The sequence below is a fragment of the Mus musculus genome, chromosome 1, assembly GCF_000001635.26.
Source record: "Mus musculus strain C57BL/6J chromosome 1, GRCm38.p6 C57BL/6J".
Taxonomy (NCBI): domain Eukaryota; kingdom Metazoa; phylum Chordata; class Mammalia; order Rodentia; family Muridae; genus Mus; species Mus musculus.
Window position 1 is genome coordinate 140,351,304 of NC_000067.6, and position 18,422 is coordinate 140,369,725.

Genomic DNA, 18,422 nt, shown 5'->3' on the forward strand with positions numbered 1-18,422 from the left:
ACTGGCTCTTTGCATAGAAATCTACCTCAAAATTCCAGCAGCATAATATTTCATAAAAAACGTCTGCATAATAGAATAAAATAGGGATAGTATTTATTGGGAAGTAAATGTAAAACAAAACAAAACAACAAAAAGAAAACTGAAGATGCTACATCCAGTAGTTTACATGTCTCTTCAATATTTTAAGTCTCAAGATCTCACAAGAGCCAGTAGAGACTTGTGTATCCTATTTGAGTTCTGAAAAATATTAAAGAAATTAGTTTAAGGAGAGCACAAGTTTAATTTCTTTACTAAGGCAGAAGGAACAGAATGCCAAGGTCATGGATAAAGGTACATGGGGGAGGGGGTCAGAAGTTTTGTATCTCCATAAGTAGCTATTGGCAGTTATGGGTTGCTGGGCATAGGGATGTCATTTTGTTCAGTGGTGTAGTCACTGGGTGATGGTCATGCTCCAGTAAATAACCCTTGACCCCTACTCAAATTTGCAATCCCAATTAATCTCAGTGAGTTTTGAAACAAAACAGGATATGAAAATAGGAGGGGATCTCGTGAGGAAGCAGAAGTAGTAAATCAGGAGTGGGAGAGGAAATGAGAGGATAATTGGGGTGAAGATGATGGTAATACATCATATGCTTTCATAAAACAATATATTGTAATATGTCATGGTCATCTCTGCTAACAAAGAGAGTTTGAGGATAGCTTACACAACTGAGTAACTACCAAGCAACCCCGGATTATTGAGTAAAGACTTGTCTCCAAAACTTCCCTTCCCTTCCGTTGTCTCCAAAAACGACAACAACACCCACAATTTTTTTCCCATTTTTATTAGGTATTTACCTCATTTACATTTCCAATGCTATACCAAAAGTCCCCCATACCCATCCACCCCCACTCCCCTACCCACCCACTCCCCCTTTTTGGCCCTGGCGTTCCCCTGTACTGGGGCATATAAAGTTTGCGTGTCCAATGGGCCTTTCTTTCCAGTGATGGCCGACTAGGCCATCTTTTGATACATATGCAGCTAGAGTCAAGAGCTCCGGGGTACTGGTTAGTTCATAATGTTGTTTCACCTATAGGGTTGCAGATCCCTTTAGCTCCTTGGGTACTTTCTCTAGCTCCTCCATTGGGAGCCCTGTGATCCATCCATTAGCTGACTATGAGCATCCACTTCTGTGTTTGCTAGGCCCCGGCATAGTCTCACAAGAGACAGCTACATCTGGGTCCTTTCGATAAAATGTTGCTAGTATATGCAATGAACACCCACAATTTAATTGAGTGTTTTAAATGTGAAGGTTGTTTAAACTGTCATTGTTTGTCAATGTTTCCTAATCAGTCCTGATGATAATCAATATTAAATGTAGCCTGAAGTATAAGGATGGGTGTTGCTCTTTCTAAGAAGACTTTACATTAGTAAGTATAGGGTGAGTGTCAAGTTTAACATGTTATAGCTGTCTCCTGAGAGGCTCTGCTAGAGCCTGACAAACACAGGGGTGGTAAGATTTTCTCAGTAGTAGACTAGCTTCAGCATTAAAGTTGAGAAGATCAATGCCTTCCTACCTGTATTTACAGGGAAGCCCCATCAGTAGATGTTACACAAAGGGGGCTAAATCCTCTGAGTGATGATGCTATTAATCACAGTGTTAGGACAATCATTGAATACTCACCTGACTAAAGAGGAGACCCTTCTTTATGAAACTGTAAGCTCTATGGTTAAATAAGTCCTTTCAACCTTGTGGTGTCTCGGTTCAGAATGTTTTATTTTGATGAAAGAGATGAATTTAGAGCACAAAAATCCCTCAGTACTTCAATTTGGAAACCAAGAAATGATTGCACGTTAAAAAAATTACTATTAAAGACTGCTATAAATACACTCCACAAAAAAGTAGTGTAAAAAGGTGACACTTCATTCTAGATTCCATCAAGTAATAATTATTGAAAGGCTTTTCTTGCAATTTTATGCAAAAAACACAAAGCACATACCACTGATTACAAGCATGACAGTGTTTCTGTTAATCAATGTAGTTGACCTTCGTTAGCCTTCTTTATCAGGCACCATGTTTCTCCCAACCATGACCTAAGTGCTTTGTATGGTATATGCATGTTACTCTTGATTTTCAAAAAATTTAAGATTCCAGTGGTCCTTCAACCTGTTTTCTTTTTAAATTAGGTATTTTCCTCATTTACATTTCCAATGTTATCCCTAAAGTCCCCCATACCCTCCGCCCCACTCCCCTACCCACCCACTCCCACTTTTTGGCCCTGGCGTTCCCCTGTACTGGGGCATATAAAGTTTGCATGTCCAATGGGCCTCTCTTTCCAGTGATGGCTGACTAGGCCATCTTTTGATACATATGCAGCTATAGTCAAGAGCTCCGGGGAACTGGTTAGTTCATAATGTTGTTCCACCTATAGGGTTGCAGATCCCTTTAGCTCCTTGGGTATTTTCTCTAGCTCCTCCATTGGGGGCCTTGTGAACCATCCAATAGCTGACTGTGAGCATCCACTTATTTGTTAAACCTGGTTTTTAAGAACTTCAATTTTCCCACTTCAGTACGAAACAGAATTTTTTTTCTATTCATGTACTTATCAGTACAAACTATTATGACTTCTCATGGTAAATGATGACATAATTATTATATAAACATGTAATTATAGAGATGATATATGTCATAATATAAATATAATAGGAACATTATCACAGGTAATTATTTAAACATGTTTTCTCTCTTATCAAATCAACAAAGTGCTTCAGAGTCATAAGGATGTATTACACGCAAGATGGGGGCAACTCGATTTTTGAGCTAGTTAAAGTTATTTCCCAAGTATTTATTAAAGTACGGACAGACTTGAACCAACCTTGACATGATGTAAATTTTGTGGCTTTTGACTTTTAAAACCCAGTTCTCTCACTTGTTGAATGTTCTCTGTCATTTATGGCTCATGAATTCTATGCCATTCACATTTTATTTTAGGAGAGGTTGTTATTAAAATTCAGCTACCAAGAACTTCAGTAAGTTTAGAAAATTATAACATGTGCTTTCTAAATACCTTCTAAGTGCTGAACTGAAAGATAATATTTTTGACAATTCTCTCTTTCTCTTTCATGCACCATATTGAAATGAAACCTAACTTTTTGTTGTTTGCTTAAAGGTCTAAGAATCCGCTTGTTCAACTTTTCCCTGAAGTTGTTAAGCTGCTTATTATATATTATCCGTGTGTTGCTTGAGAAACCGTCACAGGGAAGTGAATGGTAAGACTTCTCCCTGTGAGCTCCACACACCATCCATTGGTTTTTAATTATTACAATTTGAAGATTATTATAAGAATTCAATATTTAAGGTGTCAGCATTTGTATGAACTGATAAGATTTTGAGAAAATTCCTTTAAGTTTGGTGAATTCATTATTAACTAAAGATAATCTAAAATCTATTGCATGAATGTATATTAGCTAGTCAAAATGTTGTGAATATTAGTTGAAAATGGGCTCATGTCTCCACAGACTTGAATGTCTTTCTATTACTGAATTACATGTCCTTTGCAGTATGCCAGTCTTCTTACACTTTCCATTACAATGTATTTATTACCTTTCAATGAAAACACTCAAGAATTTCTCAAGATGGTTTTAGCCTATGCATGTTTATTTATTTAGTTAAAGTGATACTCATTTTTGATGTATTTTAGTTTTTTTCATTTACAATCTTATTTAGCTTAATTTTATATTTCCACTAACTCAATACCTTTCTATTAGACTATGTCCTTTGTTAGAGCAGTAGAGTCCTGAGTGTGTAATGACATTCCTACATAGTTTTGGTCTCATTAAAACACAAGACTCCTGGATTACCTAGTAAGTTTATGATGATATTCAAAAGAAAATTAAAATTTACAACTAACATCTACTACCAGTTGTGAAATTTTGCCTTAAGAGAAAACAAAAGTACGTAAGTAAGAGAAAATGAGTTTATCATATGTATTTAAACACATTTGAAAATCTAGCATGCTTAGAACGTGACTGTGACTTTGATTTTATTTTATTTTTGGTTTTTTGAGACAGGGTTTCTCTGTATAGCCCAGGCTGTCCTGGAACTCCCTATACAGACCAGGCTGGCCTTTAACTCAGAAATCCACCTGCCCTTGCCTCCCAAGCGCTAGGATTAAAGGCGTGGCCACCACTGCCTGGTGATTTTGAATTTATTTAAAGGTTTGGAGATTAGATGAGGTAAGTGAATGAATGAAGTTTGGCTAGTATAATAGTATGTGTGATAATTATTTTGAAATTGAATTACGATGACTCACATTAGTGAATCCTTGGCCTTTCTGAATCATATTACTGTAAGTGAAATCAGCAAGAGGCTTATTGGAATATTCAGCTACTGCAGGAGCCTCTGTCTGTGTAAAAGGTGTTTGGGGAACTTGCTATTTTCTAGCATTAGATTCATTTCATGGTGTATATTATTTTTTCAATATATAGTTAAATTTACCATGCCATTCTTAAACAGAAGCCAAGGTTTGCTTCAATTTGCAATTTTCAAGACAAATCTCATTGTGCCTGTTTTCCAGTGTTCCTGGGGATAGTGTTTGCCTTTCTCCATGTTCTATCTAAGTGCATTGGACACTCAGATTCTCCACTTGGCTGTCCAGAATGCATCCTAAGTTTACCATATTCCAATCAGCCCGTGGATTGCTCTTCCACATGTTCAGAATCCTCTTCCAGTCACAGCTTTGTCCGCTGTAAGTGATAATGCAAACGAACAGGAGCACAGACCGAAGAAGATTTTAGAGTTCCCCTTAACTCCCAGTGTTTTCTGTAACAGATGCAAATCCCTGGGAACATTTTGTCATTTCTCCATTTATTACCTATCCTGCTATCAATTGCTTTTCAGTGCACCTCCATGATGCAGGCTACATGCCTTCATCAGTGCTGCTGCAGTAGCCCATTAGTCAGTCTTGCTAATCTCTGAAGGCTCCCTATTGGTTTACTCCTTTTATTATTGTTATTTATTATTATTATTATTATTATTATTATTCATTATTCTTTAATTTTTTACAGTCCAGTCACTATCCCCCTCCTCGTCTGCCCTCCAACTGTTCCTCATCCATTCTTCCTCCTTACCCCAGCCCTGCCCTCACCCCTCCAGACCTGACAACTCTCTGGGGCCAAAAGTCTCTCAAGGGCTAGGTGCATCTTCTTTCACAGAGACCAGATCAGGTAGTCCTTGGCTTTATATGTGGTGGGGGCCTCATATCAGCTAGTGAATACTGCCTAGTTGGTGGCTCAGTGTCTGGGAGATCTCAGGGATCCAGGTTAGTTGAGACAGCTGGTTGTCCTATGGGGTTTCCCTCCCCCTCAGTTTCTCCCAACATTTTCCTAATTCAACCACAGGGGTCACTAGCTTAGTTCCATTAGTTGGGTGTAAGTATCTGCATCTCTCAGCAGCTTGTTGTGCTACTCAGAGGGCAGCCATGCTGAACTCCTGTCTATAAGCACATCAGTAATAGTGCCAGGCCTTGGATATCATTGTGCCAGCAAAGTGTGAAGCTAGTTCCTATGCTTTGAATGGCATCTGCCTATCTTATCCTGCTTTTCCTGTAGCTTCGCCTTTCACTACTCATCCTTTGCCCCCTTTCCTCAGACTAGATGACCTTAGGTTTGCTATTAGGTTCCAGGAGGTAATACCCCCCCACACACACACACACACACATACACAGGGCCTTCCAGAAAATTTGCGTTTTTCTCTAGTGACTTTGTATCTTTTATACATATTGAATGCATTTTTCTTGGTTCCTTTAATTTGGAGTTTTCTGTGAGTATTAGAATAGACATAGGTCATTGCCTGGATCCAAGACTCTGTCACAGTGAACAGCAGTCATTTCTTAAATGTGTGCATGAACAGACATGTAAATGACATAGCTTTATGTCCCAACTCTTGCTTATGCCACTTGAGGAGTTTCTTACTCCAGCTGTGGTGCCTTCCTTAAAGTCTCTAAACATTCTCCGCTTTACTTTATGTTGAGGTCTCATAGAAATATGTTTTCCCTATCTTGACACTCCAAATTCACCACTTTAAACTTCTTTTTGCCATTCTGAACCCTGCACAATATTAACTCTTTGGCGAATATTCAAATATGAAGTATTTACCAGGCAACATACTCTATAGCCCAGATCTCTACTGGGTTGTGAGGTCTCATGTGGGTACTGTCTTCACAACATGCAGGCATTTTTCATAGACATTCTATTGTTCTTACATTTCCCTTGATTTCTGTCTCTTCCAGAAGTTTTCTGAGATGAAGGGCCATGTTTTCTTGTTGCTCTCATACTTGCCATAGGCCTTCGGAGGTTCCTTTGATGGAAGCATTCCTACCAATTTTATTGATGTTTTTGGAATTAAGAATATCTAGAGATGTCAGTTAGACTAAGAAATAACATGGCCCTGTCTTCATGTCATTAAAATGAATATCTACGGGGAAAAAATAATCCTTCTGTAAAGTATGGAAGTTGTTTATAAAACTTGGTGATTTGTGAATAGAAGGTACATTAGAGAACCCTGAAAATTCTAAAATGATCTGTGAAGGATGTTTCTAGAGGAAAAAGCCATTGTGAATGACAGCAGAGTAAAATTACATTATTTGGAAACATTAAGAGAACAAAGTTTCCTACAATTAACTTCTGTGTACTAGTACTAAGAATATTCAGTCATAATTACAGAGGATATACATTTGAAAAACCAGATTACTGTAATTAAAAACCATAATAAACTAACTTAGGTCTCCATTTCAAGAACACTGTTTTGTTTAGTTCCATTGTCAGTGCAGACTTGGTTAATGAAAAACAGAAGTGGCCTTTATGGGTCCAGGCTCTATTTTAAAATAATGAGGCTAATTCAGCAAAGAGATTTATTTAATTATAGTTTCTGACCTGATAAGGCTGCAGATATTTTTGAGCTGCCTTGCTTTATTTTTAAGCCTTTTTTCAGGAATTAAATTGTTATAAAACTACTACAGTATGGATAAATAGAAAGATAGGAAAATAATTTTACTGCAAATGTCTGACACCATAAACACTGAAAATGTTGATACAGATGGTGTGTAGTTTAAGGATTTCACGGCAGTAGTGCCAGATACTGCTTTGGGTCATTTTTGGGTACATTGGACAAAGAGACTAGTTTACTCATGGCCTGTAGAAGATTTTATCTAAAATCTTCATTTTGACTATTGAAAATGAAGTGATAATCATTACTATTGTTACTCTTTTAGTGGTATTAATATTATTCATAGTATTATTATTAGTATGACTAGCTGGTTCAAGTCTTTAATGTCTGTGATAAAATCAACCCTGAATTGTGAGCTAAAATAAATTATTCCCCCACCCCTAGTTTTGTTGGAGCCTCTGGAAGACAAACTGAAGCACATATGAATGTTTTTTGATTTTTCAAATATTTGAATTTGTTCTTAAAGTTGGGACCTAGTGTAATATGAACTGTGATCAAACCTTAAATACTATTACTATTTAACAATAAAAGTTATTAACACAACAAATAGAACTATGACAATATATTTTCAATATTTTTCAAATATAGAAATGAATGTTATAATATAAATCTTCCTTCCTTTTCCATGAAGTTACTGTGTAGATTTATTCAGTACCAAGTATGCCACAAAAATCTCAAAAATTATTATTTTTTCAAGAAAATATCTAATAGTGATATTCCTAATATGATAACCTTTTCTTACATAAGAATACAACACACACATGTACACACACACACACACACACTCTCACGTTGACATCATAACCTAAATATAATACAGAAACCCAAACCCATTTTCCTGGTTGTGTGCAATTTTGTGTAAATTGTCTGTAGCATCCCATTTATAGAAAGGATAGAGTGTGAAGAAGAAACACAGACTTAAACATTCTTGAAATATAACAAAATTCGCTGTAACTGGAATCTCACTGACGTATCTTACGTGAGAGTCAATCATATTCTCAGACATTGTCAGGACTGGATAGCATGTTTGGTTGGGGTGACCTTTTGCATTCTACCCTGCATGGTTTGGGGAGGAAGGGAGAATGATCACAGAGAGTAAAGGACACTCTCACAGCCAGCACAATGAAAGCCTTTGGACAATCCTTTGGGTTCATTATTGGCATGCTTCATTATTGCTTGTCTTACTTGGAGTTAGGGCTCTTATTTCTAACGTTTTCCAAGTTATGTCTCTGAAAATCATTTCTAGCATTTAGGCTAGATTCTGGTATGCTTCTATATTCTGATCGGTGCTAAATTGTGTATACATCAGCAATATGGGCACTGCTATACTATACCAAGTATTTACTTTCTCTTATGTGTTGTGGGTTAGAGGATTTTTCAATTCAGTGGCCTTGTTTAGGTAGTGCATAGTACAGGCTTGTATGGATCAGTAGCTTTAAGAACTATGAAAGGTTTTTTGTTTTGTTTGTTTGTTTGTCTGTTTTTTCTTTTTAATTTATGCTATGGTTACGCTCAACATATTGACCTGGTTACTCTAATTTGTGCTTCACACATACTTTCTGAAAATGGCATCCATGAAGCTCTGTTTAAATGTCAAGGTTGTTATGGCACTGTGAGCATCTATTTTCCTTCATGTATGAGGATGCTGGGGAAAGTCGTTGCACTATATGCCATTAACTTCCTAATTTGACTATTTCTCTTTCTTCATTGTTTGAAATGGCTCTTCTTCTGTTTTAATAGTGTTTAATACATGATCTTGAGCTATTTGCAAAGTCGGATTAAGCATAAATTATTTGCGTTTGCATTTTATTATTTTCTTTTGTTTCATTTCAATTAGTTATAGTTCTAAATAGTAAAATTGTTATCTACCATTTGATGATGAGTTCATACAGATTTTCCCTGGATACACAGATATGGCATATGTCCCTGTATGTGATTAGTAATCATCATTCATTAAAGCTGTCATGGTTAGTTTCTTTGTAATCTTGATGATGATCGCTTGTTGGGCTTTCAGATAGATGCCAGTTAATTTCCTTTTATAAATAATAACATAGTAAATGTTACTTATATATTTTTTATTGATTTTTCTTTCTGCGGTTGTTGTCAATGACATGAAGCTTTGTCTGTGCTATAGATATAATTTCTCATTTCATCCCTCTTTTGTGTGGGGATTTATCTAGGAATTTGTATGTTTGTAACTTACTCTTGTTGTTCATGACAAAACCATTTTTTAAATATTTCATAGTTTTGCCACTAGCATTTTACAAAATTTTCTATATATTTATTGAATTTTATTTTAAAGTAAATAAAAACGTTAATTTTGCTTTCAATATTAAAGATTTATAGATTCTTTCATATGTTATGAAACGAATGGGATATAACGCTTCTAAATCTTATGTTAATTTAAAATTGTTAAGTTTAAACAGTCCATAGTCTCTTTCCATGGTTTGGCAAGGTAAAAATCACAGTCTAATAAAAAACCCTTCATAGATTTAGATATATCTTATATATATATGATAATTATCAATCACATTATAAAATAATTTAGTGTTCATCTTAACTGTTTTATTATTACCAAATGATTGAGGTACATTTTGTTATTTCTGTCTTAAATTTACCTTATTAGTTTCTCTGTGATGTTTTTTCTATATGAATGTTTGTGCACTACATATGTGCTTGGTTCCTTCAGAGGCTGAGAGAGACATCAGATTTCCTGTAACTGTAGTCACAGACAGTTGTGAGCTGTCAAGTGGTTGCTGGAATCACCACAGGGTCATCAGGAGCGTCCAGTGCTCTGAACCTCTGAGCTGTCACTCAAACCCCAACACTAATCTTTTAAAAATACTGATAAAGTACTAACATTTTCCTCTCTCTCTCATATTTTTGTTTGTACCTTATTTCTCATGTTAGTAAAATCACAGAAGGAATGTTTGGGGAAGGATGGTAAACTCACAGCTCTATCTTTGTCTTTTCTGACCCCATCTGTCATTCATAGCGACTGACTAGACTGTTTGTGTGTACTGAGCGAGGTATTGCACTTATAATAGGGAGTAAAACCAGAATAGTGTTTGATGTTATATATGTCATAATTTGGGGGAAAATAAGTGTTAAATAAGTTTTTAAATAAATATGAAATTTCAGTCATGATGATTGAAAGGGAATCGTGAGACCTGACAAAGCCGAGGAGATGGACTAATAGGGTTGATCAGGGTTCTGAGGAGAATATGGAGGTGAGGAAAGAAACATTTGAAAGGGTCCTGAGTAAGAATGGTGTATGTCACACATAGAAAATGTCAACGACTTCCATATCAGGGGCTTTAGTTGTTATAATTAAAAGGTATGATTGATAGAGGGACCTGATCTAAGATTTATTGCAATAAAAAGTTACTGCAGTTGGAATTTAAAAAGATATAGGAGTCAAATTACTTGATTTCTGAAGATTTTTAGAGTTAATAAGATCTCAAAGGGTCAAGGTGAAAAATAAAAATAAAACCTATATCTTAGATAAAGGTGTCAGTGTGGTGCAGATTAATGTGGAAGAATTCTACATGTACTTGAAGGCAAGGGTGATGTTGTTGAAGTGAATTAGTGACTAATGAATTAACTGCTTGAAAATGCAGAGGAGCAGATGTCTGGGAGCCAACACAACAGACTCCAAGCCACTTCCTGGAATCTGCACTAGTTAAAGGACACCAGACTTTGAAGAAATCCTAGGTTTGGGTTGGAGTATTTGAAGATGTTATTTAGCCAGATAGATGTGGCATTGTAAAACTCCAGATAGTAATGTTCATCATAATGACTTTCTATAGTCTTTCAAGGTTTTTAAAGTAAGCAAAAATGGAAGCATTCTCTTATTCTGTATACTATAAGAAGAAAATCCCAGTATTTAGAAACATGTTTAATGCTTTATGAGACATCTTTCTTTTCATAACCACAGGATGTTGGTTTTATTTGTATTAAAGGGTTGTTTTTATTTCATAGAAATTGATTTACAACAATTTTCATCTTTTCTCAAGTAGATTTTATTTTTATAAATAATTCCAGTTCAATTAATTATATGTATAATTAGTGGTATGGTGATTCTGCTATTGTGGTCATTGGAGAGTTTAAACGTGGTAAAATCAGCAAGAATAACGTTTAAAGAAGAATCTTACAGACAGTTATTATACACTAGGACATAATAGATAATCATGCATAATAGTATATATTTAAATGTTTTATAGAATTACTAAAGTGAACTATTACTTAGGCAGATATAGAGAGATCTAAATATAAATACTTTTAAAAATAACATACTCTTTATATTTGCAGAAGAGACATTAATGAATTTTTAATGGAAAATGGATCAAAAATTTTGTAATGTTTCTTGTCTTACCATATCCTCTTAACTAAAGGCTTTTTTTATTTTTTTAATTTCCTAGTAACAAAGATAAAAATGTAAGGTAAAATATGATGTCTTTATATTAGAGTGGAAATAATTATTAGTAAAAAGGCTGAATCCATTATATTGCTCTGATATTTCTCCTTATGGTTTCTATATATCATTGTCTTTTATATACTAATTGTTATTTTAATACTTTCAAATATAATCAATTTTTTAAACGAATGGATTTTTTTCATATTTAAAAAATCCTAAAATATTAATTTTTCTTTCCATAGGTCTCACATATTTTGGGTTAACCGAAGTCTACCTTTATGGGGTTTACAGGTTACGTACATGTTTATTTATTCCTATATTTCAGTATTCATTTATATTTTACAAAGAAACACTTTTGAGAAGTGTTCAGTGGATGTTCAAGTTGTGTTTCCCTTGTGTTATGCCTTAATGCACATCTTAGGCTAATGTCTTGTCTTACTTCCTCTTGTTTTTCCAGTCTAGCTTTTGAGACTTTCCTTGTAATCTGAATTAGACTTCTAAGAGTATAGGAAGTTAGAAAACAAAAAAACATAAAAAAGTAAGCAAATCAGTGTCCTAACACTGCATATTTCATGTATCTCCTTTAAGAGCAGCCAAGTGCCATAATTGTGGGCACTTCTTCCCTAACGGAATGATAACACAATCTAAATAATAAATGTATAAACTTAGACACCACACAGATGATTGTGTAAAAGAAAAGAAAGAAAATATGCTGTAGGTCCTCAGAATTTCAAGAAAAGTCATACAATGGGAAAGCAACTCTGAATTATAGCCTAGCATTCCTCCAGTTGCCTAGCCTTAATTCTTTTTTTTTTTTTTAATCAGAATTGGTAAATAGCATTGTTTGTGTAAGATCCTGTCACTTTCCCTTATATTTGTGGTCTATAGGTGATTTTTAACTTTCTAATATTTCTTAAAAGTGCAAATTAAGAAGAAAATAGGATTACTAACACAAGAAGACATAGAGGTTGCAGGAAAAACTATGCTTTATTATCTATCTTCTATTTGTTGTACAGTTATACCTGGATCAGAAGTTTGATTACTCTAAAATTACATGTTGGTTCTTTCCACATTATTTACAGTAGCGAATGATTTTGAAAGTGCAATGTGATTATATATACAAATAAAAAGTAATATGCACACTTCATTTTTTTGTTTAATGGACTTTAATTACTTCAGTGGTTCTCAACCTGTGGGGCCTGACCCCTTTGGCAAACCTTAATCTCCAAAAGTATTTATATTATGATTCATAACAGTAACAAAAGTACAGTTTTGAAGTATCAATGAAAATAATTTTATGGTTGGGCATCACTACAACATAGTGGTCTGTATTAAAGAAGTGCAGCATTATTAAGTTGAGAACCACTGGCTTATATTGACTTTCATTGCAATGTCAGTTAATGTAGAAATAATTAGTAGCAAATACCTTCCTAAATATTAGAGGTTCGTTGAAATGTAGTATTATGGTGTCTCATGTAACCCCTATATCATTCTCTATCTAAAACTGGAATAAATTAACATGTATAGACATTTGATTTTATTTAAATTTAAAATTGCTTTTATTTATCTTAAACACTATTCAGAGTAGAATGTAAAATAGAATTTTAGAATTTTCCAGAGATCATGTAATGATATGCTACTTGAAAATATCATAGATAACCATGATTATTTGTGGAGGAAATCAAAATATTCCTAGCTTTCTATTATAAGAATGATAAGTTGAAAGTATCCATGGATAGATTTTACTGGGATTGATAGCCATTCCTCTCCTTTGGTTGCATTAATGTTTACCGTTTAATTAAATTTTAAAGTTTTATTTTCGTAAGAAACAAAGCTAAAACTTGTAAATTTCTTTTTTTGATTATAAAGTAGATTAATCAATAATTATGCAGTAAATATAGTTGATATTTAAATCATTTCCTGTTTGTGTTTGCATATTTTATTCTAATCTCCATTTCTTTGTATGAATAAAGTTTTATTCAAACATGGTTATTCTTATTGGTCCAGGTTTTCTCTTTCTACAATGACAAAACTAAATAGTTAAATTAGAGCCCATATGACAGATAGAGCCTATACTGTTTGCTGTCTTGTCAATAAATTTTGCTATTTCTTAATTCAATTGGACAAGTATTTTACTCTTTATATTTCTGAATTTCTCTAGCATTTTTCTGTTCCAATGTTTTCTGACAATAATTATAGAGATTTTATATGCCGTAGAGCACATAGAGAATGGAGCTTGTTCAAATAACACAGAACTAGCTTTGCCAACCATGAAATCACAATTGGTCATGGTTGTTATGTAATCCTGAAACACCTTGCATTACTGAAATGCTCTATGCTTAGAAAAGTCACAGACGTTAGCAATACATATTGTGCTAGGTGAAATAAAATGATTCAGTCTACTAATTTTGAAAGTTGTTTTTGATTTTCTGAAGGGAAACACTGATTTGAGCAATAATGTTGTTAAGAAAAGCAAATGGGTGTAAGCCTGGTCTTTATGTGTTTTGCCCACTTTAGTCAGTATGAATGTTTGACTCCCATTTTTATACCTAGGAAAATGAGTTAGAATTATTCATAAAGAGTATATGAAAAATAACTATAATACAGAAGGCAATAAAATACTATGTGTGTCCCTTCACCTACAGACTGGTTTATGCACTATGTACCACTTATACATATATGTATCATATGAACATATCTATATTTGTATATATACATATGTACAAATTCTTACATATTTGTGTACAGTTACTAACACATAATGAAAGCATATCTTATTTACCTTGCATTTTCTCATAGGTCCCAATTTACTTTTTAGGTCTCAGTGGCATTGATAAGTCTATTTGAAACAATACTCCTTGGTTATCTCAGTTATAAGGTAAGAGAGTCGAATTAGTTTTCTACTGTAGAACTCACTGCTAGCATTTACCAAGTTTTCTTCGTTTTATTATTCTTACTTGGGGATAAGGCAAGCTCTTCTTAAACAGCTTTAATTATTCAGGGCCTCTGTAGTATGTGATAAAAAACTAGAGTAATACGGTAGGATTTTCCTTGGTGTCTTAGAAGTGCTTGCCCAATTCCTGTGTGCTCACTTACCCATTACAGGCATGTTTCTATTGAGACGGTGGAATGGTCCTCATATTTATTGTTCTCAATCTCTTTTCTTAATTTATTTAAAAAGAACAAAACAATTATATCTTTTAGGAGTTATTTTAATAAATAATTTTAGTTACTGGTGAAGTTCAGTTTAGGTAACACAGGTTAACAAATATTTATGAAGGACTCCTGTTTAATCAATTATACCCTTCATGGCTCTTTTCTCAATGAGTGTACAATCCAGAAAGTGGCATGATTCGAGGAATTATACAGATAAGTACAGTGTAGATAAGTACAATGTAAATGAGAAAGTATGAAGCAGTAAAGATAAGTGTGTTAGCGGTGTCTTAGGATAAATAGTCTTCAATAATAGTCTGAACCCTTCTATCGGTGATTTTAATAAAGCAATGTGAAAAAACATGGATGTTGGGATGATTAATTAGCAAAGTACATATAATAATATGTATATGAAGTAGAAGAATGACAAATGATTATATTTGGTTAAAATATGGATACCTTGTATAGCAACGTAGAAAGAGAAATTATTAGAACTACTGGGTAACACAACTCTAAAACACATCTCATAGTAAAGACCATGTGTTTGGTTGACAAATGAAACAAGATAAAGAAAAAAATCAATAGTGAAGTTGGGCATGGCTGTTCACCACTTTAATTAAATTAAATTATAATTAAAGATATAAACAGAAGGAACAAAGAAATCAAGGTATTCGGCAAAGGCATTGCAAGTCTGAAATTAGCCTGAGCTACATGAGGCTCTATCCAAAAACAAAGAGAAAAACAAACAAACAAACAAAAAACCAAAACCAAAACAACAATAATAACAACAAAACCAACTCAGCCAAGCAACCTACCAAATACACAGAAAATAAAACCTAATCAAAAGATTAAAGAGAGCATTAGAGATATTTAAGCTATTTCAATTGTAGTACCTGATGAAACATTATGAAGGCAGGAGATAAACAAATGATCATTTGATTGATTTTCATCAATGATAAAAAGGAAATTAAATGCCATTTTAAAAAGTTATTTGAATTGAGATAACTGGGAGCAATGTAAGAAGAATTTGGAAATTATAATACAAGGGAAAATCAATATAGGATCTAGATAGAATATGCTTGTCTTTGGAGATTGTACATTGTGGTGGACAGAGAGTCATGATGGGGAAACAGTTAAGAAGAATCCCCAGTTCTCCCAGAGTCTAGACCATCAACCACGGAGTGTACCTGGATGGATCCATGGCTCCAGATACATATGAAATAATGGATGACCTTGCCTGACTGCAACAAGAAGGAGGAAAGGATCTTGGTTCCGGGAAGGTTTGATATCCCTATGGATGCTTGAGTGGTAGGGCAGTATAGTGAGGTTGGGTGGAGGAGCTCCCCCACCCACCCTCATAAAGGTGAGGGGGAAGGCTGATGTGGGATGGGGAGTGGGAGGAGGGGTAACTGCAAAGTGGGATACCATTTGAGATGTAACCAAATGGAATGGTTAATAAAATACAAGGAGGATTAAGATCTACAAGGTTCATTAAAACTCTAATGTCATGTTCACAGAGATGAAAAAGGGAGTCAGGAAATTCTCATGCAAAGAATCAACATGAAAGTAGAAGCCAAGGATTTGAGAGGTAGAGGTGATGACCTTGTAGGATTTAGAAAGTACACATAACAACTGCTACACAGAAAAGATGTAAGAGTAGATAGTACTAATTTTTCTTAGTGTTACAAAAAGCAACATAAGTATACAAGAGCCTAGATTGGGAAAAATAATTGTCTCCTTTCCAATTTATTCCCAAGTTTCAAGGTGAAATTACCTTTCAAACCTACATTTTGATAAAGTACTACTTATAAACGTAATAAGTTTCAAAAAGGAGAAGAAGAAAGAGGAGGAGAAGGAGGAGGAGGAGGAGGAGGAGGAGGAGGAGGAGGAGGAGGAGGAGGAGGAGGAGGAGGAGGAGGTTTGGATACTTTGTTCCTCCTTAGGATGGGGAACAAAATACCCATGGAGGGAGTTGCAAAGACAAAGTTTGGAGCTGAGAAGAAAGGAAGGACCATCTAAGGACTGCCCCACCTGTGGATCCATCCCATAAACAGCCACCAAACCCAGGCACTATTGCATATGTCAGCAAGATTTTGCTGACAGGACACTGATATAGCTGTCTCTTGTGAGGCTATGCCAGTGCTTGACAAATACAGAAGTGGATGCTCACAGTCATCTATTGGATGGAACACAGGGCCCCCAGTGAAGGAGCTAGAGAAAGTACCCAAGGAGATAAAGGGGTCTGCAACCTTATAGGAGGATCAACAATATGAACTAACCAGTACCCCCTAGAGCTTTTGTCTCTAGTTGCATATGTAGCAGAAGATGGCCGAGTAGGCCATCATTGGGAGGAGAGGCCCTTGGTCTTGCGAAGATTATATGCCCTAGTACAGGGGAATGCCAGGGCCAGGAAGCAGTAGTGGGTGGGTTGCGGAGCAGGGCGGGGGGAGGGTATAGGGACCTTTCTGGATAGCATTTGAAATGTAAATGAAGAAAATATCTAATTTTAAAAAAAGAAAAAAGAAAAAAGAAAACCAGACAAGGAAACTGAAGTTTTTACATTAAGTGGGAGAAAAAAGCTGAAAGTCAAATGTATTATTTAGAAAGTATTATTTCAGTGATATTCTGTATTTACAGAGGCAGAGACTTTTAGTAATTCATGTCTCCTGTCAGAGAATGTGAACTATAGGTTTGCTCTGATGAACAGACATCTCAAAATTCACAACTACCTAAAGTGCAAAATAAACATATTAGGATTTTCTTTTAAATTGTTTAATTTTTAGCTGAGTGTTAAATATCGAATGTAAGTCATAGGACGTTTATATTTAACTACATAGACATGCAGACTTTTTGGATAAATCAGTCACATTTCTTTCACTTGTACATGTTTATTTGCAGATACATAACAGCCCAATATTAATATTCATTTGTAAATGTATTTCCTTCAAATTTCAACTAAAGTTAATATTATAATATTTTTTTCTGCTTTTCTAAAGGGCCTTCTAACTTAGATTGAAAAAATTCTTTAAAATATACAAAGAGATTCGGGATAATTTTCCATTGCAGTTGCATGATGATGACATTCGTAATTAATTACTTCCTATAATTAACATTATAAGGCTTAGCAGGCAGGGCTTGATAATATATAATATTTCTACTGTGACCCCATAAACTTTAGTGGCTAGCTGGAGGAGAAATAGATGGTCAAGTTCAAGAATTTACAATGGAAATAGTAAGGATTAAAAAGAATTTGTAACTGTAGGATAAATTTCTATTCATTACCTCATTTTCTTCTAATATTGGTCAAATTCATGAATTCTTTTGACATAACCAGCACAGTGTTGAGTAATTTCTTTGCAATGATTCAGTTACATTCTTGATACCTATTAATGGCCTGTGAACAAGAATCTAAAATACGGTCCTTTGTACAAACCAGGATTTTGAAAAAGTAGAAATTATATTTGAAAAAAATGTTATTTAATTGCATTACAAATTTTAACTAACTCTCATATTATTTGATACCCAAACATCTAAAATATCACTTTAAATATTCAGTTCCCATATATTTCTCATGTATATTTGTATAGATTGTTATTTATATATTTAATATTTAAAAACAATTTCAGTGTGAAAGAAATATTTATACACCCAGCATCATTCTACAATAAATATGAAATAATTTAAAAAATAAAACAAATGTTTAAGGTTTCATGGAGATAAGGAACAAAATTAGCAAAATTTTAAAGTGCATTTGGAAATTAGCACCAGATGAATTAAATACCCATCGCATGAAGAGCCTTTTTTTCCCTTATTTAGCAGTGTAGGTCTGTGTTGATGCAATCCTTTCATTAGTGTTTGTAGCTGCT

General features: G+C 34.4%; 1 protein-coding gene across 20 annotated transcripts in view; it reads left to right on the plus strand.

Moving 5' to 3' along the window:
* Positions 1-18,422, plus strand: part of Kcnt2 (potassium channel, subfamily T, member 2) — a 368,389-nt gene that overhangs the window by 105,647 nt on the left and 244,320 nt on the right. For all 20 annotated transcript variants that reach the window (XR_001784498.1, XR_001784494.1, XR_001784492.1 and 17 more), the window contains exons 3-5: positions 3,151-3,250; positions 11,646-11,694; positions 14,222-14,281. Coding sequence is in view for 16 of the 20 variants with exons in the window: in XM_011247999.2 (XP_011246301.1) it covers positions 3,151-3,250; positions 11,646-11,694; positions 14,222-14,281 (209 nt within the window). In the remaining 4 variants the exon portion in view is untranslated. The remainder of the gene's footprint in view (positions 1-3,150; positions 3,251-11,645; positions 11,695-14,221; positions 14,282-18,422) is intronic.